Below are 22,062 nucleotides of genomic sequence, written 5' to 3'. Positions count from 1 at the left end.
GTGCCCCATCTGTCGGGCTCATTGGGAGGAATTGTGCCCCATCTGTCGGGCTCATTGGGAGGAATTGTGCCCCATCTGTCGGGCTCATTGGGAGGAATTGTGCCCCATCTGTCGGGCTCATTGGGAGGAATTGTGCCCCATCTGTCGGGCTCATTGGGAGGAATTGTGAGCCATTGTTGGGGTCACTGGGAGGAATTGTGTCCCAAGGTCTGGATAAAAGCAAGCAAAGGGGCGCATCCAGCCCCCGGGCCACAGTTTGGAGACCCCTGACCTCACCAAGTCACTGAGACTTGGCTGATCACCGATGCTACTAAGGGGCCAGTCCCGGCCCCTTACCATGTGATCAGCTGTCAGCCAATGACAGCTGATTACATGATGTAAACAAAAGCTCTGTGATCGTGTTTTTTTTTTTTTTTTCTTCTCCTCACGCTGACAGCGCGAGGAGTAAAAAAAAGCCAATCCCTGGCTTATGTTAAATGGACATCGGTCCCGAAGAGGAAGGAGACACATCTGCCGGAATTTGGTGTGACTGTATGTAGGCAAGACAGCTTAAGCGAATTCCGTCGGGAAAACCATCAGAGCTTTTTGCGACCAAAATTCTGATCGTATGTACGCAGCATTACTTTTCTGATTTTCAGTTACGTGCTTTAGAGTACTAAGCTATTGGACCAATATAATAGCCAAACAGATAGAATTCCAGGAGAGAATAGCGGTGCAAGCCTCTGTATTTTATTGATACAGGTTTTTTCAATGGAATGTCATGCAAATTTATTATAGCATGCTTTATTGTCTTCATTTCCTGAGTTGGGTTTTCTTTTATTTTACAGGGTTTATTTTTTTTTTACATAATCCATCTGCCACGTTTGTTTAAAGATGCCAGAATTTCTCGATACCGGTAAGTTATCTTTTTTGCTTTGCTGAAGGTCTAAAGTCTCTCTCTCTCTCTCTCTGTCTCTGTCTCTGTCTCTGTCTCTGTCTCTGTCTCTGTCTCTGTCTCTGTCTCTGTCTCTCTGTCTCTCTGTCTCTCTGTCTCTCTGTCTCTCTGTCTCTCTGTCTCTCTGTCTCTCTGTCTCTCTGTCTCTCTGTTGTATAACAGCTTGTATAACAGTGTAAATTTGCTGTCCCCTCAAAATAACTCAACACACAGCCATTAATGTCTAAACCGCTGGCAACAAAGGTGAGTACACCCCTAAGTGGAAATGTCCAAACTGGGCCCAATTAGCCATTTTCCCTCCCCCGGTGTCATGTGACTTGTTGGTGTAACAAAGTCTCAGGTGTGAATGGGGAGCAGGTGTTCAATTTTGGTGTTACAGCATGGAGGCTAAGACCATACAGCGGTTTACAGGACAGGTTCCACTCAGAACAGGCCTCTCTATGGTCGACCAAAGAAGTTGAGGTCACATGCTTGGCGTCATATCCAGAGGTTGTCTTTGGGAAATAGACATATGAATGCTGCCAGCATTGCTGCAGAGGTTAAAGGGGGTCAGCCTGTCAGTGCTCAGACCATATGCCGCACACTGCATCAAATTGGTCTGCATGGCTGTCGTCCCAGAAGGAAGCCTCTTCTAAGGATGATGCACAAGAAAGCCTGCAAACAGTTTGCTGAAAGCAAGCACACAAAGGACATGGATTGCGGGAACCATGTCCTGTGGTCTGATGAGACCAAGATAAACTAAACTTATTTGGTTAAGATGGTATCAAGCATGTGTATCCTCAACCAGGTGAGGAGGACAAAGACAAGTGTGTCCTGCCTACAGTCAAGCATGGTGGTGGGGGGTGTCATGGTCTGGGGCTGCATGAGTGCTGCCAGCACTGGGGAGCTAAAGTTCATTGAGGGAACCATGAACACCAACATGTGCTGTTACATACTAGAGCAGAGCATGATCCCCTCCCTTCGGAGACTGGGCCGCAGGGCAGTATTCCAACATAACCCCAAATGCACCTCCAAGATGACCACTGCCTTGCTAAAGAAGCTGAGGGTAAAGGTGATGGACTGGCCAAGCATGTCTCCAGACCTAAACCCTATTGAGCATCTGTGGGACATCCTCAATTGGAGGGTGGAAGAGCACAAGGTCTCTAACATCCACCAGCTCTGTGATGTCATCATGGAGGAGGGGAAGAGGACTCCAGTGGCAACCTGTGAAGCTCTGGGGAACTCCATGCCCAAGAGGGTTAAAGCAGTGCTGGGAAATAATGGCAGCCACCCAAAATATTGACACTTTGGGCCCAATTTGGACGTTTTCACTTAGGGGTGTACTCACCAGCGGTTTAGACATTAATGGCTGTGTGTTGAGTTATTTTGAGGGGAGGGCAAATTTACACTGTTATACAAGCTGTACACTCACTACTTTACATTGTAGACAAGTGTCATTTCTTCAGTGTTGTCACATGAAAAGATAGAAGAAAAATATTTACAAAAATGTGAGGGGTGTACTAATTTATGTGAGATACCATATATGTAGAGCTGCTCCCCTTGGCGATTGCTTAGAATTGCATGTTCATCTGCACCACTTTGACCCTGTGAACTTTCCAGCCCTCCTGACACTCTAGGTTTAGACATGTTGTATGTACCTTTTTTTTTTTTTTAAATAAGCTACCGACACAATGCAGCTTGATTAGCTCTCTCTGGTTTTGTAACAGGTTATTAGTCAGCTACAGTGGTGTGAAAAAGTGTTTGCCCCTTCCTCATTTCCTGTTCCTTTGCATGTTTGTCACACTTAAGTGTTTCGGAACATCAAACCAATTTAAACAATAGTCAAGGACAACACAAGTAAACACAAAATGCAATTTGTAAATGAAGGTGTTTATTATTAAAGGTGAAAAAAAATCCAAACCATCATGGCCCTGTGTGAAAAAGTGATTGCCCCCCGTGTTAAAACATACTATAACTGTGGTTGTCCACACCTGAGTTCAATTTCTCTAGCCACACCCAGGCCTGATTATTGCCACACCTGTTCACAATCAAGGCATCACTTAAATAGGAGCTGCTTGACACAGTAAGGTCCACCAGAAGATCCTTAAAAGCTACACATCATGCCGAGACCCAAAGAAATTCAGGAACAATTGAGAAAGAAAGTAATTGAGATCTATCAGTCTGGAAAGGGTTATAAAGCCATTTCCAAAGCTTTGGGAATCCAGCGAACCACAGTGAGAGCCATTATCCACAAATGGCGAAGACATGGAACAGTGGTGAACCTTCCCAGGAGTGGCCGGCCACCCAAAATTACCCCAAGAGCGCAGCGACGACTCATCCAAGAGGTCACAAAAGACCCCACAACAACGTCCAAGGAACTGCAGGCCTCACTTGCCTCAGTTAAGGTCAGCGTTCATGCCTCCACCATCAGGAAAAGACTGGGCAAAAATGGCCTGCATGGCAGAGTTCCAAGGAGAAAACCACTGCTGAGCAAAAAGAACATCAAAGCTCGTCTCAATTTCTCCACAACACATCTTGATGATCCCCAAGACTTTTGGGACAACATTCTGTGGACCGATGAGACAAAAGTGGAACTCTTTGGAAGGTGTGTGTCCAAGTATATCTGGTGTAGAAGGTACACTGCATTTCATAAAAAGAACATTATACCAACAGTAAAATATGGTGGTGGTAGTGTGATGGTCTGGGGCTGTTTTGCTGCTTCAGGACCTGGAAGACTTGCCGTGATAAAAGGAACTATGAATTCTGCTGTCTACCAAGAGATCCTGAAGGAGAATGTCCGACCATCTGTTCGTGTACTCAAGCTGAAACGAACTTGGGTTCTGCAGCAGGACAATGATCCTAAACACACCAGCAAGTCCACCACCGAATGGCTGAAGAAAAACAAAATGAAGACTTTGGAGTGGCCTAGCCAAAGTCCTGACCTGAATCCTATTGAGATGTTGTGGTATGACCTTAAAAAGGCCGTTCATGCTCGAAAACCCTGTAATGTAACTGAATTAGGACAATTCTGCAAAGATGAGTGGGCCAAAATTCCTCCAGGACATTGTAAAAGCCTCATTGCACGTTATCGCAAACGCTTGGTTGCAGTTGCTGCTGCTAAGGGTGGCCCAACCAGTTATTAGGTTTAGGGGGCAATCACTTTTTCACACAGGGCCATGATGGTTTGGATTTTTTTTCACCTTTAATAATAAACACCTTCATTTACAAATTGCATTTTGTGTTTACTTGTGTTGTCCATGACTATTGTTTAAATTGGTTTGATGTTCCGAAACACTTAAGTGTGACAAACATGCAAAGGAACAGGAAATGAGGAAGGGGGCAAACACTTTTTCACACCACTGTAAGTCCTGGGTAAACAGTCAAAACTAGTTGAAAAGGTCCCCCCGAGGTAATTTAAATAACAACTTGGAATCACAGATATAAATTAGCAATGCACATAGGAATAGACAATAAATGAATGAATATCTAAGGAAAGCTACTAATTGCTGTCTATACTATTACTGAAAAAAAAAGGGGAACCCCAGGCTGGCCTAGTATACATATTAATCCTAATGAGAGATGGGTATTTTAGATCTTAGAGGTGTGTCCCTTTTTAAATGGGAATAGTATAACGATGTCAACAATGCAAGGCCTCACAATGATCTTCACCGGCAAGTTGGAGCTCATAGAACAAGAATCCTGAATGTGACACGGCGATATGTAGTCAAAGCATAACAGCTGTGCCTAGTTAGTAGTAATCCTTAGTAGTAGTAATTCCAGGTGTAAGATGTCTGTATACAGTGTTCTGTGAGATAGGGCAAGGCGGTGATTGTATTGACGGGCAGATGCCCTCTCACCAAACTGAAGAACAGCGTAGGAACTGCCCAAAGAGTGATCCAAGTCGATCTGCCATTCTTCAGAACGGGCAGAGATGCCAGGCCGGCTGCTGGAACCGTGAGCCGCTTGACCTGGTGGGTTACAGTGACACTGCGATGTTGCACCCGCCTGGGTCTGACCTCGGATCGCCGGGGCATGCTGGGATGTGTAGTGCAGGGACAGTTCTGCAGACACAGGTTGTCTGTTCAGGAGACTACACACTGCTGGGCTTAGGAAGATGATGCAAGTAATTTCAAGCCCAGCACTAGAGGAACACAGAGAAGGTCTAAGCCCTTGTACACACGGTTGGACATTCCGACAACCAAATCTGTCGGAAACTGGTGTTGCGTACACACGGTCAGACAAAGTTGTCGGAAAATCCGATCGTTCAGAACGTGATGACGTTATTTCTTTAGGACGGGACTACGTTCAGGCTAGTAGCCAATGGCTTTGGTCTAGGAATTTGACCTGCGCATGCGTGGCACTTTGTCCGATCGGAATTCTCTACAAATGATCGGACAAAGTCCGATCGGATCATGTTGTCGGAAAATTTTATAGTCCAGCTCTAAAACTTTGTCGGTCGGATATTCCGACGGAAACAGTCCGATGGAGCCCACACACGGTCGGATTATCCGACAACACGGTCCGATCGGACATTTTTCGTCTGAATGTCCGACAAGGGCTAAGAAGGAAGAGGGTAAGCCTGCAGTACCAGATAACTGTAGTCCGCTGTCGGGATATATATAGATAGATGGATAGATATTATATTATATTAATAAAATTGTCTCTATCCTGTTTTCCTGAAAATAAGACAGTGCCTTATATTCATTTTTGTTCCCAAAAGATGCGATAGGTCTTATTTTCAGGGGATGTCTCCCTTTGTCATGAAGAAGCATATGGTACACATTTATTGTTGAACATCCCACCTCAGTCACCCCTGTGTGTCTGTGCCGGCCAGATTCCACACAATGTGCCCGACTCACTCTAATTGTGAGTCAGCCGGACTCCATCAGGGCAGAAGGTGGCAGCTTGTCCTGGCCACGGCGTGGGCTCTGTGATTTAAAGAGACCCCGCACTGCCTGAACAGCTCTGGCTGCGCTGCGGGGGCCCGCTGCTACAGTCCAGGAGAGTCAGACGCTTTACGGTAGCTGCAGGGGCCTTATATTCCGGGGTGGCCTTATTATTGGGGAGGCCTTATATTACAGCGAGAGGCAAAACTGGAAGTAGGTCTTATTTTCAGGGATGGGATGAGATTATATATATTTTCATTTGATAATCTATGTGCCATTTCAGGGACTGTTAATCTGGACAAGCAGCAAGTGCTGCAGATCGTGGACCGTCTGCAGAGGAAGCTGAAGGATAAGGGTGACCTGAGCCACCATGAGAAGATGTGCATCTTGCGGGACACCCTGAACAGTCCCCTGTTTAATCAAATACTGACTGTGCAACAGTCCATTAAACAACTGAAAGAGCAGGTGAGTGCCGTCTGTTACTGCCTCTCTACATTCATAATTTCATTATTTACCTTAAGTAATTCTAAGCCAAAGCTTTTATTAGTTTCGTTTTGGATCGAACAGGCTATGGTTAAACTCATCAGGCCTCCTTTTTTTTTTTTTTTTTTTACTGTTTGTGTTCCTTTTGGATATATTTTCCTTTTACTTCTTGTCTCTAGACACAAAAGTACGTGAGAATGTGTTACTAGATTTACCCTCTATTCCTATTAAAAGTGTTTGTAAACTGAAAAAAAAAAAATAGCTCCTGTTCCCTTAAAGCAGGGATATGCAATTAGCGGACCTCCAGCTGTTGCAAAACTACAAGTCCCATCATGCCTCTGCCCCTGGGTGTCATGCTTGTGGCTGTCAGAGTCTTGCTATGCCTTATGGGACTTGTAGTTCTGTAACAGCTGGAGGTCCGCTAATTGCATATCCCTGCCTTAAAGCATCTTGTGCAGCACAGTGTTTGTTCTCTGGATAGTGCACACTATAGAGGGATAGGTTTTGTTTCTATTTCACATCTGACCGCTTTAAAGCGGTAGTAAACCCGCTGAATTATTATTATTTTTTTTCATACCTGCAAGGGAAAAGGCATAATGAGCTAGTTTGCACCGCATACTAGTTCATTATGAAATACTTACCTTAGAAGGAGACCCAGACATCTCACCTGATACACGCTGAGGGAGCTGACATGTTCCCTCGCCGTGTGTTCCGGATATCACGGCTCCGGCGCTGTGAGTAGCCGGGGCGGCGATATCGTCACTCCCGCACATGCGAGCGGGAGATTTCTTTCCAGCAGGGTCTGCCGGGTTTCCAGCCGAGAAAACCCTGTGCGCATGCGCCGCTGCAATCAGCGGCTCATTGCCAGGGGAATATCTCCTAAACCATACAGGTTTAGGAGATATATATTTTTACCTACAGGTAAGCCTTATTATAGGCTTACTTGTAAGTAAAAGTGAAAAAAAGAGTATACAACCACTTTAAGTATCTCTCAAACTTCTCCTTTAAAGTCTAAATTGAAATAAATACAGAAATCAATATGCAGCCAGATTAGACAATGTAATCACAACTTTTGTTTCCATAGTCTTATCTCTTTCCCGTTACAAAAGTTGTGAAGTCCCCATAGGGGGAGAGTTACTAAAACTGGAGCTCTCAGAATCTGGTGCAGCTGTGCATGGCAGCCAATCAGCTTCTAACTTCAGTTTGTTCAATTAAACTTTGACAAAAAAAAACCTGGAAGCTGATTGGTCTCTATGCTGAGCTACACCAGATTTTGCACTCTCCAGTTTGAGTAAATGAACCCCCATTGTATTCCACAGGGTCCTTCTCTTCATCTACAACACAGGTCTGTTTTAGGATCGGGGTGTGATCACTTCTCAGCTCTGCCAGCACAGAACACTGCCATATGAGGGCAGAAAGCAGCATTTTCACTGAAAGACATGATACGTTAGGGCATTTCTCAGCACAAGTCATTCACAAATGATATTATGTAGGGAAATGGGACTAAAAGGCCTGGTTCACACCTATGCAGTTTGCTTTTGATCCATTTTCTGCAGTGTTTTTTGCACACGTTTTTCCTTTTATGTTTATTATTATTATTATTATACTTTTTTTTTTTTTTTTAAGCATTTTTCTTTTTTTATTTTTTTTTTTTTTTTTTTTTTCCCTGTCTTTTTTATTTTGGCCATTTTGTTGTTGAGCAGGTCAAAAAACACAAGTCGCAGCAAAATCACGGTAAACATACCACATTCTTTTCTGCAGCTTCTCCAATGAAGTCAATTGAACCAAAAATGCACCATTTTTGTGTTTTTAAAAAAAGGTCCCTGACTCTTTCCAAAAATGCAGTGGCTGAAAACGGCATAGATGTGGCCATAGGAAACCATGTTAAATGGATTGTACAAGCAGTCCCTGGACAGTGTTCCCAACTTACCAGATTGACCCTTACTGACACGACACCCAAAATTTACTGGCACATCCAAGTTTCTACTGGCATTTCCAAAAGTTACAATTTCAGTATTTAGGCTACAAACAAGTACAATATGCAATGTGATTTAAGGGAGATGTCACGTACCTTAACCACTTGCCGCCCGCCCTATAGCAAATAGGCGGCGGCAAAGTGGTTTCATAATCCTGACCGGACGTCATATGACGTGATCAGGATTATGAGCCGCTGCGCGCCCCCGGGGGCGCGCATCGCGGCGATCGTTGTTGCGGGGTGTCAGTCTGACACCCGGCAACTACGATCTCGGTAAAGAGTCTCCGACGGAGACTCTTTACCACGTGATCAGCCGTGTCCAATCACGGCTGATCACAGTGTAAATAGGAAAAGCCGGTGATCGGCTTTTCCTCACTCGCGTCTGTCAGACGTGAGTAGAGGAGAGCCGATCGGCTGCTCCTGTGACGGGGGGGGGGTCTGTGCTGATCGATTATAAGCACAGCCCCCCCGAGGATGCCCACACTGGACCACTAGGGACGCCACCAGGGATGCCAAGGACAAGGTATGCCACCCTAGACCACCAGGGATTCCAATCAGTGCCACAATGGATGCCAATCGGTGCCCATAATGGATGCCAATCAGTGCCCACAATGGGCATCACTGATTGGCATGCATTATTGATTGGCACTGATTGGCATCCATTAGTACAATATATTCTAATACAATGCCGCCTATCAGTTCCCATCTGTGCCGCCTATCAGTGCCTACCCATGCCCACCTGTGCCGCCTACCCATGCCCACCTGTGTCGCCTAACCCATGCCCACCTGTGCCACCTATCCATGCCCATCCATGCCAATTTGTGCCACCTATCAGTGCCCATCCGTGTCGACCATCAGTGCCACCCATCAGTGCCACATATCGATGTCCATCAATGCCGCCTCATCAGTGCCACTTCATTGGTGCCACCTCATCGGTGCCCATCAGTGCTGCCTTATCATTGCCCATTGCCCATCAGTGTAACCCCATCAGTGCCCATCAGTGAAGGAGAAAACTTACTTATTTGCAAAGTTTTGAAACTGAAACAAAAAAAACATTTTTTTTTTCAAAATTTTCGGTATTTTTTTATTTCTTTAGCAAAAAATAAAAACCGCAGAGGTGATCAAATACCACCAAAAGAAAGCTCTATTTGTGGGAAAAAAATGATAAAAATTTCATTTGGGTACAGTGTAGCATGACCGCGCAATTGTCATTCAAATTGCGACAGCGCTGAAAGCTCAAAATTGGTCTGGGCAGGAAGGTGTTTAAGTGCCCCGTATTGAAGTGGTTAAAGCAGAGCCCGGAATGCAGGGAGCGGCCTCTCGTAGACCTCTGACTCGGGAACCCCTGGTAGAGATGACTGGGGCTCGAGAGCACAAAGGAGCACAAGTGCCTGACTGGATGGCTGGTGTAGAGAGCAGGAAACCGTAGGTATCAGGGAGTTGTCCTGTAGTCCAGCAGCAGGATGTGGACAGCAGGCAGCATACAACAAGCAACAAGGTGTCCTGTAGTCCAGCAGCTGGATGCAGGTATCAGGCAGGTTACAGAGTAGATAAGACAGTCCGGGTCAACCACAGGCAGGCAGATCCGGTACCAAAGCGAAATCCAAAGAATAGTCAAAGTCCAAAGCTGGGTAATTCAGATAACAGGTAGCAGGGTGCACAGGAAACGCTGTTGATCAGGCAGCAAGATGGCAAGCCATGGATCCCCTTTAAATAGCGCACCTTGGTGCCAAATGCAGTCATGACAGACGCATGCCTGTGCACCCGCGCACCCAGCTAATTGCGCTGTTGCGCATGTGCGTGCGCAAAACGCCTTTCTTGCGCACAGGCATTCTTCTGACCCTCCGACTACTTTGACGTTTGCTGGAAAGGCTTTCCTGACAGAAGATATTAAGGCAAAAAAACATTTTCTTTTATTTTCAAGATAGCAAGTAGCTCAGGGGCAGGACTCAGGAGGGTGGAAAATTAAAATGACCAAGCGCGCACACATGACATTGACTGTGTCAGTGACACTGACAGTGGTGTGCAGCAGCACAGATAACGTTGTGTCCCCCCCCCCCTAAATCACAGTGACGGTCTCTCTTCACACCAGGTGGTCCCTTCAGTCCACTCCAATCCAAACAGCACTGACAGTCCTGCTCCTGGCTTGCCTTGCTTCCTTCCTGCAGACCCGCACACGAGCCTCTGTGCGTTCCACTCGGCTGCCTTGCATCATGACATCGCACAACACACTCAGGCACCGCCTCTGTTGGACCTGCCCCCCCATTGGCACTGCCCAAGCACACTGTAGAAGGCACTCGGATGATGGTCTTAGCCAGCTCTGGACTAAATCTGTGCATGCACAGTTCCAAGACTAGCATCAGAGCCATGTTTTTTTTTTACTGGCAACCTTTTCCTGTCACTAGCAGGAGAGAAGTGCTTGGGGTTTTTTTATTTTATTATTATTTTTTTTTTTTACTGGCTGCTAGTAAAAATACTGATGGTTGACCACGCCGTCACTGGGTTACAATTGAGATTCTGTAGGTTTGCTCTTAAATTGGTAGTAAACCGTAGTTGACGAGAAAAAAAAAAAAAAATCCCCTGCAAGGCAATGTCATAATGTGCTAGTATGCATTGCATACTAGCACATTATGAGAGACTTCGCTCAAAACGAAGCCCTCCAGTGCCACACGGTCACCGCTGGGAGGGCTTCCATCTTCACCTGGGCTTCCATCTTCACCTGGGCTTCCTCCCGGGTTTTCAGCCTCCAGCTATGTGAGCGACGAGGGGGTGTGATGACGTTACGCTCACTTTGTTTACTGCATTGTATGCCAGACCTTCAGAGTGCATGCGCCGCTCTGAATATCTCCTCAACTGTGCATGTTTAGGAGATATTTATAGTACCTACAGGTAAGCCCTTATTATAGACTTGCCTATAGGTAAAAGTGGTATAACAGTTTGTATGCAAGTTGAAGCACATACATTATTATTGCAACTCCAGCCAAAAATCAAGTTTTTAAAGCGGGAGTCCACCGGGACTCCGCATTTTTATTTATTTTTTTAAAAGCCAGCAGCTACAAATACTGCAGCTGCTGACTTTTAAAATAGTGACACTTACCTGTCCAGCGTGCCCGCGATGTCGGCACCCGAAGCCGATCTCTAGATCGTCTGCAAGGTGCTGCCGCCGCCATCTTGGGTATGGGAATCAGGAAATGGAGCCTTTCGGCTTCATTTCCCGGTTCCCTACTGCGCATGCGCAAATCGCGCTGCGCAATAAGGACGGTCCCCGCTGTCTCTGGGATCTGTGTGTTTCCTAGCAGGCAGCGGGGCACTTGCGGAAAGGGGCGGGCACTTGCGGAAAGGGGCGTAGTTTACGCCCCTTTCCGCAGAGAGCTATCCCGGAAGTGGGTGCAGAATACCTGTACTGTACAGGTATCTGCACCCCCCCCTCCCCCCTGAAAGGTGCCAATTGTGGCACCGGAGGGGGGAGGGTTCCGATGAGCGGAGGTCCACTTTAGGGTGGACCTCCGCTTTAAGATGGCATAGGGAAGGGTTATCACCCCTGTAACTTTTTTTTTTTTTTTTTTTTTGCTGCTTGTGTCCCTGTTCAGAAGATTTCACCTCCACTTTCTATCCCTGTGACAATTGGGTTTAGAAAATTTTGGGTTGTCAGGGAAACAAGGATTGGTGATGAAGCTTCAGTGGAGACACTTTTTTTCCCACAATAACTCCTACAGTGAATTTCCCTTCCATGGGGCAGATTTATCCTCGTTTCCTGTTTCCCTCATATGTCTTGTAACTCGGGGAATGCCTGTGCTGCGTTTCTGCAAAAAGCACTAAAAAACACATAATAGGGTTTATAGGATTTAACCTATAAAGCTTCAACAATATAAATGGCGCCAACCATGGAAAAAATACAGAAAAAGTGTGAATGTGTTACTGTGACAGCCGCCCCTTTAAGTGTAAATAACACTAAAATCTGAAATTAAGTAGGCGCTACTTCCTTCAGAGGGTATATATTGACTCAAAGTACATGTGTTTTTGCAATCTACTCCAAAAACAAATGTGGCTACTTATTGGTGACCATTAAATGCAACAATAAAAAAAAAAAAAAAACTGCAGATATATAAAAATAAAATAAAAAATACATAAACATATGCGATAAGTAATACATAAAAAAATAAATTGTGCAGGTTCTTCAATAAAGTCCAGTGTTTCTCCAACTAAACGCTTAATCCCATCAGCCGTGCTTCCATATGGGTGATTTTGAGCAACACACAGCCAGTGCTCCTCCACTAGTGATACTGCATATGCGGTCACCAGGACCAATAACAGTCTTGTTTATAGGGGGTTTTAAAGTCTAAAAGTTTTTGACCTTAATGCGCTCCTTGCATTAGGGTCAGTAAAGGTAAAAAATGTTTAGGTGTCAGCGTCGCCCTCTCAGCCCCCCTTTACTTACCTGAGCTCTCATTCGATCCAGCGCTGTGCACGTCTGCAGATCTTTTCTCTCCTCACTTCTGGGTCTCGCTGGCTTTGCTGGGGTATTGGGAGCCATTGGCTCTCAGTGCTGTCAATCAAAGCCAGTGACAAGAGGGCAGGGCCGAGTCCCGCTGTCTGTGTCAATGGATACAGCAGATGGACTCGGGTGCGAGCATGCACGAGTGCCCCCTTGGGAAATTGCTTCTCATGGGGGCACTGGTCAGAGAGGAGGGGCTAGGAGCGCCGGCGGGGGACCCGAAACGAGGAGGTTTCCTGCCGCTTTGTGTGATTTCCATTGCTGCTGTAGCAATCGTTTCATCCTCCAACACATGTTTTCTCCCATTAATTGTCAGAAGTCACAAAAAAAAATCACAATGTAATTGTGCAGCACAGTTTTTTTAAAAATCCTTTAAAGTGGTGGGCCAGCGAAAAAAATAAATAAATAAAAGTCAGCAACAAACACTGTAGCTGCTGACTTTTAATAAGCACTTACCTTTCTAGTGTGCCCGCGATGTCGGCCGCCCAAGGCCGACCCGTCCCTTGGCTCTCGGGTCCCGGTGTTCTGGCAGATAGTGTACTGCCATCATATAGTGTCCGCCCCCTACTGCGCAGTACGGGGCAGACGAAGCTTCGAAAAATCTCCGAAGATGAAGGGGCGCCTGCGCCGTGAGTGGAGGTGTTAGCCCCCCATCCAAGCGGACACAGGGTTGTGAAAATTAGAGGGCCCCTCGCGGGCAAGCTTCGCTCACCACGCTTCACGCTCGGCCTTGCTGCGCTTGGCTCTTTTTATTCTAACTCTATGTCCACTGGGATGGTGGGGATAGAACCTGGACTCACGGCGCAGGCGCCGTTCATCCTCGGCTATTTTCAGAATCTGTGTGTGCTGTGTACTGCGCATGCTCAGTACACAGCGGACACTATCCGATGTGGGACCATATTTGATAGGACACCGGCGCAGCCATTCAAAGTAAGGGAAACAGCGAGTCTTTTTGTGAATGGGGTGCACTGTTCCCACAACACACCGCGGCCCATTCACCAGAAGACAACGTGAGGAGAAGACTGAAGATCACCGTGGAATAGGAAGATGCAGATTAGGACAATCTGCCTAGCAACAGCCATTTCTGGTATGTGAATTTATTTTTTATTTGTATTTTTTAGCCTTTTTTTATGCATCATTTTTTATTTTTTTGGGTGGACCTCCCCTTTTAATTCAAAAATGTATCCCACAATCAATTGCGCTTACATGACAGTGCCCAGACCGGCACCAGCTTGTGTGTACATTCAGTGTTCGAATGCCTCGCCGTTTCCCTTACCAAGCCCCGGAATGTGTTCAACTACACTCAGATGTGACGTCACTGGCCATCCAAGGCAAACGTGCAGCGACCTGACCTCAATGCATGCATTTCGCTATGAAAGTATCATCGGGAAGTCTTCCTTATGGCGCTTTCATAACAAAATGCATTGAGGACGGGTCACTGCACGTTTGCCTCGGATCGCAAGGCAAAGTAGTCACAATTTGTTTTTTGGAGTAGATTGCAATAACACATGTACTTTGAGTCACTGAATACACTCTGAAGGGATGTAGCTCCTTACTTTATTTTAGATTTAGGATTTAACTTCCCTTTTTTTTTTTTTATTTCACGCTTATTCATATTTTTTTTTAAATATGTGAGATTTGTAAATGAACCACTAGTAGGTGTTCCCAGTGCAATTATTCTGGCTCTTGCTATATATTTTCTAATGGGATTTGGGGTACTCTGTGTTCCCAGGATGCAAGAAAAAGAGGGGTTGGGACTTTAAATGAAGTAGATTTGGCATGGCTAAAAGATGAGTCAATGTAACAAGACGTGGTTTATTCATTAGAAAACATGACATAGCAATATGAATACATGCATAGTAAATAAGCATAACGATCACATATTATTGACCAGATATTCATAAAAACAATCATTGCAACTTAGAGATGGCCTATTGAGGTATCGGACAATTGTCCATAAGAAGAAATCGCTTGAAAAGCAACATGGTGCGGTAGCTTGGGAGTGGATGAAATAAAACCATCTAAAAACAAAATTGGTCCGACGCATTTCGTGGGTTTCTTACCACATCATCAGGGGCGAGAGCGCCAATGTCTGTAAAAAAGCATAAATAAACAATATGGTCCAAAGTTACACCCAAATATAAGGGAGACTACATATGTAAAGGAGGGGAGACATTAACTCCTCCCACTAAGTACTTACATGTCAGTTAAGTCTAGACCAGAGATATGCACTTAGTGGACCTCCAGCTGTTTCAGAACTACAAGTCCCATGAGGCAGAGCAAGCACTCTGACAGTCACAAGCATGACAGCCAGAGGCATGATGGGACTTGTAGTTTTGCAACAGCTGGAGGCCCGCTAATTGCATATCCCTGATCTAGACCATGTGAACATGAAAACTGGTGACTGCTAAAAATGTTCATGCCTGTGTTCCCAGGATCTTGCCAGGAGGACTGTGAAATCACGCTTGCCTGTCCCTAAACTGGCAACCTGGAATTGCTTCTAGGAGCCAGAAAGCACCATTCTTAGCTATGACTGCTACTGACAGGTTCTCTTTTTATGTTCATGCTTCTCTTTGCCAAGTACAGCAGCATAGCTTTTTTTTAATTTTATTTTATTATTTTTTAATTAATTTGGCTCTGTTGCATTTCCCCAGCTGAACCGTATGCCAGCTGACCGTTCTGCGGAATTTGATTTCACCAAGAAAGGCTTATTGGTATTTCAAGCAGACACTTCTGCCCACTTGGGAAACAAGACCGACTCTTTGTCCTTTGACAACTTTGTTACGTCTCGACTCGACCAGGAGAACAAGGGAACCGATGACTTCGACGGGAAGATTCGGCAGATGGCCGCGGTAAGTGTAAGCTCCCCGTCTGCTCAGCTGAAGTAGGTCACTGACATCAGAACACTTTCTCGAACATATGCAGTGCTAGTTCTATTGTCCTGTCAATGTGATCTTTATTAAAAAGAATTCCATTCTAATTAAAAAAAAAAAAAAAAAAGCAGTTGAAATGTCCAACTTTCACCAATTAACAAATTTAACTACTTTCCCTGCCTTGCTGGGGGGGGGGAAGTACATTACAGTATAAAGGAGACTTCCACTTTTCATGATAGCTTGCCTGGGGGGGGGGTTAAAAATAAAATAAATGCACCCTTGCTGCAATACTTGCCTTGTGCCCAATGCTGTTCCTGCAAAAACTCCATTACTCCCCTGATGGGCAGGTGTAATTTAACTCACTTCCTGTGTGCCCAGGCTGCCATGGACACACATCCCCCTGGGGCGGTGTCACCATGTTGGAGTGTGCTTACAGTAGAATTTTGCAGATGGATGCACTTTCTGCCATATTGATTGCCCACCATCACCTCAGGGGAAAAGAGAAGACCCTAAGATGTAACATGACGGGCCAGAAGACCCCAGCAAAAAGTTATATATACAGTTGTGCTCATAAGTTTCTACCCTAGCAGAATTTGTTTTTCTTTTCTTACATCAAGGGACACAGAGCCATAGTAATAACTATGTGGGTTATATTGGACCATCAGATGCTAGACATTGGCACGCCCCTTAAGGCGTGAACTTCCCCTGTATAACCCCCTCCCACTACTGGGAGTCCTCAGTTTTTTTCACCAGTGTCTAAGGTGTTGGGCACGTTTAAGGATGTGTTGTACTGAGCTCCATGGGCAGTAATCCTTTGAGAGCCAGCCATCCTGACCGGATCCGTTCTGATGTCTTCGTAATGGACTAAATGAATGGTACCCAGGCCTCGTCATCCGAAGACACAAGGTTTTGCTTGCAAATGCTTTAAGAGCTGGGCCCTGGGATCTAGTACTTTTTGGTAGTAAGGCCAATAAAAGTTTACTGGCAGAGTCTTCTCGCAGGTCCAGGATTGTTGGATAACCTGAGTGTTCCCCGGTTCCTGAAGGTTTCCTTTTAAGGTCTCGGAGCCTACCGTGAAGGGCGAAGATTTTTTTTTTTAATCTCTGATAAACCCTGCTGCGAGGAGAAGGTAGAGGAGATTTTCTCAGGAATCTCTCCTTCCATGTATTGTGTTGTCATGTCATGTCTGTGTCACCACTGGAGGCTGTATTGAGCACTCGCCTTTTAAGGTCCCAGAGCCAAGCAGAGAGGTAAGACCCATTCTAGATCTCGGAGATCTGAGTCAGCACTTGAACTTTCGATCCTTTCATAATTCGATCGGCTGTGTCCATCCTGCAAAGAGGGGAGTTGCATATCTCCATGTGCCAAAGTTTCCAGCTTACCAGAAATTTCTGCGGTTTGAAATATAAAATAATTTTTTTCAATCGTGGCACTGCCATTTGGCTTAGCCACAGCATCACGAGTGTTCTGAAAGATTCTGGCACCTCCTTTAGCCAGGTTAAGGGCTCAAGGCATAACGGTTCTAGCCTATTAGAAAATCTACTTTTAATAGATCATTCAGTCTCAGGTCTAAAAGTCTGATCTCAGCTGTAGATGTTGGATTCTCATCCTAGGAAGATTCTCCTTAAAACCATCAAGGAGGTTACTTGGGGGCTGGTTATAGATACCATACAGAAGAAGGTATTCTTACCCCAGTCATAACTCCGTTCCATTGTAGGACTAATTCAACTTATCAGGATAAAGGAAAATTACTTCATTCGGCTGCAGGAGATTTTCAGGGGAAATGGTGGCCTCCTTCAGGGCCGTCCCTTACGCGCAGTTTTATTCAAAGACTGCTTCAAGACACCATCCTGTTGGTCTGGAATAAAAAGGATTCAGGCCTTGTTTGTTTCCAATACGCTTGGCTCCTAACATGGGTCCAGCAGGAAGAAAAATCTTTATACTGCAAGGTGTTAACAACAGATGCCAGCCTTCTAGGCTGGGGAGCAGCCCTGGAAGAAGATTCTGTCTAGGGGAGATGGTCCAGGTTAGAGGACCTTGCCTATCAACTTTATTGGAAGTTTCAGGCAGTTCATCTGGCCATAGAATCTTGGCGGTCAGATTACGGGACTCTCCTGACAGGATTCACTCCTTGCCTATCGGCAATTTTAATATTTCAGGTGTACTACTTGAGACGCCAACAATTATTTTAGGGAGAATGATCTCTTCACCCCGACATCTTCCTAGCAATATGTCAGATGGGGTACTCCGGACATGGACCTATTCGCGTCCAGATTCATTAATAAGGTTGACAACTTTATGTCAAACAAGGGGTCCGCTAGCAGGCGGAACAGATGCATTAGTCTTCCCAGGGGATCATTTTTCACTGATCTATGCATTTCCTCCATATCTGCTACTTCCGCGCCTTCTCCGCAGGATTAAGCAGGAACAGAAGGAGGTGATTCTGGTGGCCCCAGCCGGGTCACAGAAGATCTTAATCTTTCAATTAACCTTTGGACTCTGCCATTGTAGCCAGACCTTCTTGCACAAGGTCCGGTATTTCATCCTACTTTACGGACAAGGAGTTTAACAGGTTTGACTGTTGAATCTCACTCTATAAAAGATTGTGTGTGTGATCTCCTTTGGTAGTGTCTGCTTTGACTAATACCAGGAAGCCGGCTTCCAGAATCACTTACTATAGAATATGGAAGGCATAGATTTCTTGGTATGAATCCAGGGGTTGACACCCCAGGAAGTATGTCAATAGACAGGATTCCTGCATATGGGATCTGAAATGAAGCTGGCCTTGACTTTTATCAGGAGCCAGATCCAGGCCTTGTCTGTATCTTTTCCTCTGGCCTCTTGCTTCCTGCTCTTGGTGCGTAGCTTATTCAGGGGGTAACACGGTTTATTCCCCCATCAGGGCACCTCTAAATCCTTAGGTTTTAAAATTGGTCTTATCGGCTTTGTTAAATCAGCCGTTTGAACCTTACAAGAAATTCTCTTAGTTCTTTGACAAGAAAGATAATCTTTTTTGCTTGCCATTTCTTCTGCTAGAAGAGTATCTGAACTAACAGCTCTGTCTTGTAAGATCCATATTTCATCATGCATAAGGATGAGGTGGTTTTATGTCCTCATCCTGAATTCTTACCAAAAGTGGTAACAGGTTTTCATTTAAACCAAGATATTATTCTTCCTTTTTTTTTCTCCAGAGCATTAATCTGGGGAAGAGAGAGCACTACAGTCTCTTGATGTATTAAGAGCGATCAGAGTCTAATTAAAGGCGACCGCTCAGGTTCGCAAAACACAGGTTTTGTTTGTTCTGCCAGAGGGTCTGAGATTTGGACAGGCACCGTCAAGATCCACTATTTTCCAAATGGATTTGTCAAGTGATTGATCAAGCTTCAGCTTTAAAGAAGAAAATTTGTCCTTCTCATATTAAGAGCACACTAATCCAGGGCGATTAGTGCCTCTTGGGTGGTGCATCATCGGGCCTCTATGGCTCGGATCTGTAAGGCTGCGACTTGATCTTCGGTTCAGACGTTTATACAATTTTATCAAATCGATATTAAAGATCATGAGGAATTTGCTTTGCCTTTGAGCACAGCATATACTGCAGGCTGCAGTATGAGTCCTCTGGCCTCCTGTTTCCTTGATTCTGTCTCTTCCCTACCCCCCCTTCAGTTGCCATTGCTATGGGACATCCCACATAGTTATTACTATGGCTCTGTGTCCCCTGATGTAAGAAAAGAAAATAGGATTTTTATAACAGTTTACCTGTAAAATCCTTTTCTTTGATGTACATCAGGGGACACAGAGGTCCCTCCCTTCTTATACACTTTGATTGCTTGGCTACAAAACTGAGGACTCCCAGTAGTGGGAGGGGTTATATGGGGGAAGTTCACGCCTTAAGGGGCGTGCCAGTGTCCAGCACCTGATACACCGATATAACCCACATAGTTATTACTATGGCTCTGTGTCCCCTGATGTACATCAAAGAAAAGGATTTTTACAGGTAAGCTGTTATAAAAACCCTATTTTATTATTTTTTTGGCCATTTTTCAGGGATTATGAATGATAACACAAACTTTTCCTTCACTCATGGTTAGTGTTTGGCTGAAGCCATTTATTATCGATCAACTGTGTTTACTCTTTTAAATCATAATGGCAACATAAACTACCCAAATGACCCTGATCAAAAGTTTACATACCCCAGTTCTTAATACCATGTATTGCCCCCTTTACCATCAATGGCAGCTTGGAGTCTTTTGAGGTATTTGTGGATGAGGCTCTTTATCTTCTCAGATGGTAAAGCTGCCCATTCCTCTTGGTAAAAAGCCTCCAGTTCTTGTAAATTCTTGGGCTGTCTTGCATGAACGGCACGTCTGAGATCTCCCCAGAGTGGCTCAATGATATTGAGGTCAGGAGGCTGAGATGGCCACTCCAGAACCTTCACTTTATTCTGCTGTAGCCAATGACAGGTCAACTTGGCCTTGTGTTTTGGATCATTGTCATGTTGGAATGTCCAAGTACGTCCCATGAGCAGCTTCCTGGCTGATGAATGCAAATGTTCCTCCAGTATTTTTTTGATTACATGCTGCATTCATCTTGCCATCAATTTTGACCAAATTTCCTGTGCCTTTGTAGCTCGCGCATTTCCAAAACATCAGTGATCCACCTCCGTGTTTCACAGTAGGGATGGTGAACCTTTCATCATAGGCCTCGTTGACTCCTCTCCAAATTTAGTGTTTATGGTTGTGGCCAAAAATCTCAATTTTGGCCTCATCACTCCAAATGACTTTGTGGCAGAAGGTTTGAGGCTTGTCTCTGTGCTGTTTGGCGTATTGTAAGCGGGATACTTTGTGACATTTGCGTAGTAATGGCTTTTTTTCTGGAGACTCGACCATGCAGCCCATCTTCCTTTAGAGTGCTTCCTTATTGTGCATCTTGAAACGGCCGCACCACATGTTTTCAGAGAGTCCTGTATTTCACCTGAAGTTATTTGCAGGTTTTTCTTTGCATCCCGAACAATTTTCCTGGCAGTTGTGGGTGAAATTTTAAGTGGTCTACCTGACCGTGGTTTGGTTTCAACAGAACCCCTCATTTCCCACTTGATTAGTTTGAACACTGCTGATTGACATTCTCAAATCCTTGGATATCTTTTTATATCCCTTTCCTGTTTTATACAGTTCAGCTACCTTTTCCTGCAGATCCTTTGACAATTCTTTTGCTTTCCCCTTGACTCAGAATCCAGAAACGTCAGTGCAGCACTGGATGAAAGATGCAAGGGACTTTCAGGAGTTCAGAAACTCACTGACCTTTTATACACACACTAATTACAAGCAAACAGATCACAGGTGAGGATGGTTACCTTTTAATAGCCATTCAAACCCCTTTGTGTCAACTTGTGTGCATGTTATCAGGCCAAAATCACTAAACTTAAACTAAAAAACTTAAAACTTAAAGTAAACTTTTGATCAGGGTAATTTGGGTACTTTCTGTTGCCATTATGATTTAAAGAGTAAACACAGTTGATTGATCATAAATGGCTTCAGCCAAACACTAACCATGAGTGAAAAATGTTTTTGTGTTCATATTCTCTGAAAAACAGCCAATAAATCATAAATTCTGCGAAGGTATGTAAACTTATGAGCACAACTGTATAAAGGGATTTTTTAACACCTTCCTACCTATCCAATAGCAAATTGATGGACGGGCGATGATTCAGTTATCCTGACTGGGCGTTATGACATCCTGTCAGGATGCACCGATCACGCAGTCGTGCAACGGCACGATCTGGCCGTGTCTTGACGACCGATCCGAATACTGGCTCGCTGCCGGTACCATGTGACCGCCGTGACCAATCACAGCAAGTCGCGTGACAGTTGTAAACAATGGAAGGCTTCCTTTCATGTCATCCATTGAATACAACTATGTTGCTAGCAGTGATTGGTCATTGTGATTACATGGTACAGACGGGGCCAATCACAGCCCATATGTACCATGTGATTAGCTCTGGCCAATCCGAACGAATCAATACAGACTGAATCGGTTTCATTCAGTAAAATGCTTGTTTATAGCAATGTAATGCATTGCTCTATGCAAACATAATGTGTAAAATAAGTAAAAAAAATTCCTTATTACTTCCCCAGAGTAGTACAATGTTACTCTATAGTAACATTATATTGCTCTGGTCACAGTGTGTTTAAAAAAGAAAAAAGAAAAAAGTAATAATTTTTTTTTTTTTTTAAATTACAAACTTCAAAAAACTTGCCACGCATCTTACTAAATACCTTGGGCTGTCCACTTTTCTAAAAAGGGTCATTTGGGGGTATTTGTTCTTTCCTGGCATTTTTGAGATGGGCTGTCAGTACATTAGGATTGACCAATTATACCATCGTTTATGGACTCTAATTTTCCTTGACTAAATAACATACACTGATTTGGATTATTTATTT

General features: G+C 44.6%; 1 protein-coding gene across 3 annotated transcripts in view; it reads left to right on the top strand.

The window, feature by feature from the left end:
- The first annotated feature begins 825 nt into the window (after positions 1-825).
- The window catches only part of PATJ (PATJ crumbs cell polarity complex component), a 400,698-nt gene continuing 379,461 nt past the window's right edge, over positions 826-22,062 (top strand). For all 3 annotated transcript variants that reach the window (XM_077450582.1, XM_077450581.1, XM_077450580.1), the window contains exons 1-3: positions 826-895; positions 6,083-6,264; positions 15,407-15,604. In XM_077450582.1, coding sequence (XP_077306708.1) covers positions 874-895; positions 6,083-6,264; positions 15,407-15,604 — 402 coding nt within the window. In that variant the 5' untranslated portion in view covers positions 826-873. The remainder of the gene's footprint in view (positions 896-6,082; positions 6,265-15,406; positions 15,605-22,062) is intronic.

Source organism: Lithobates pipiens, unplaced genomic scaffold (assembly GCF_037356315.1).
Source record: "Lithobates pipiens isolate NorthernLeopardFrog02 unplaced genomic scaffold, aLitPip1_a1.2 Scaffold_23, whole genome shotgun sequence".
NCBI classification, from domain to species: domain Eukaryota; kingdom Metazoa; phylum Chordata; class Amphibia; order Anura; family Ranidae; genus Lithobates; species Lithobates pipiens.
The sequence above is the reverse complement of the archived record's forward strand: the minus strand, read 5'-3'. Positions and strand labels throughout refer to the sequence as shown.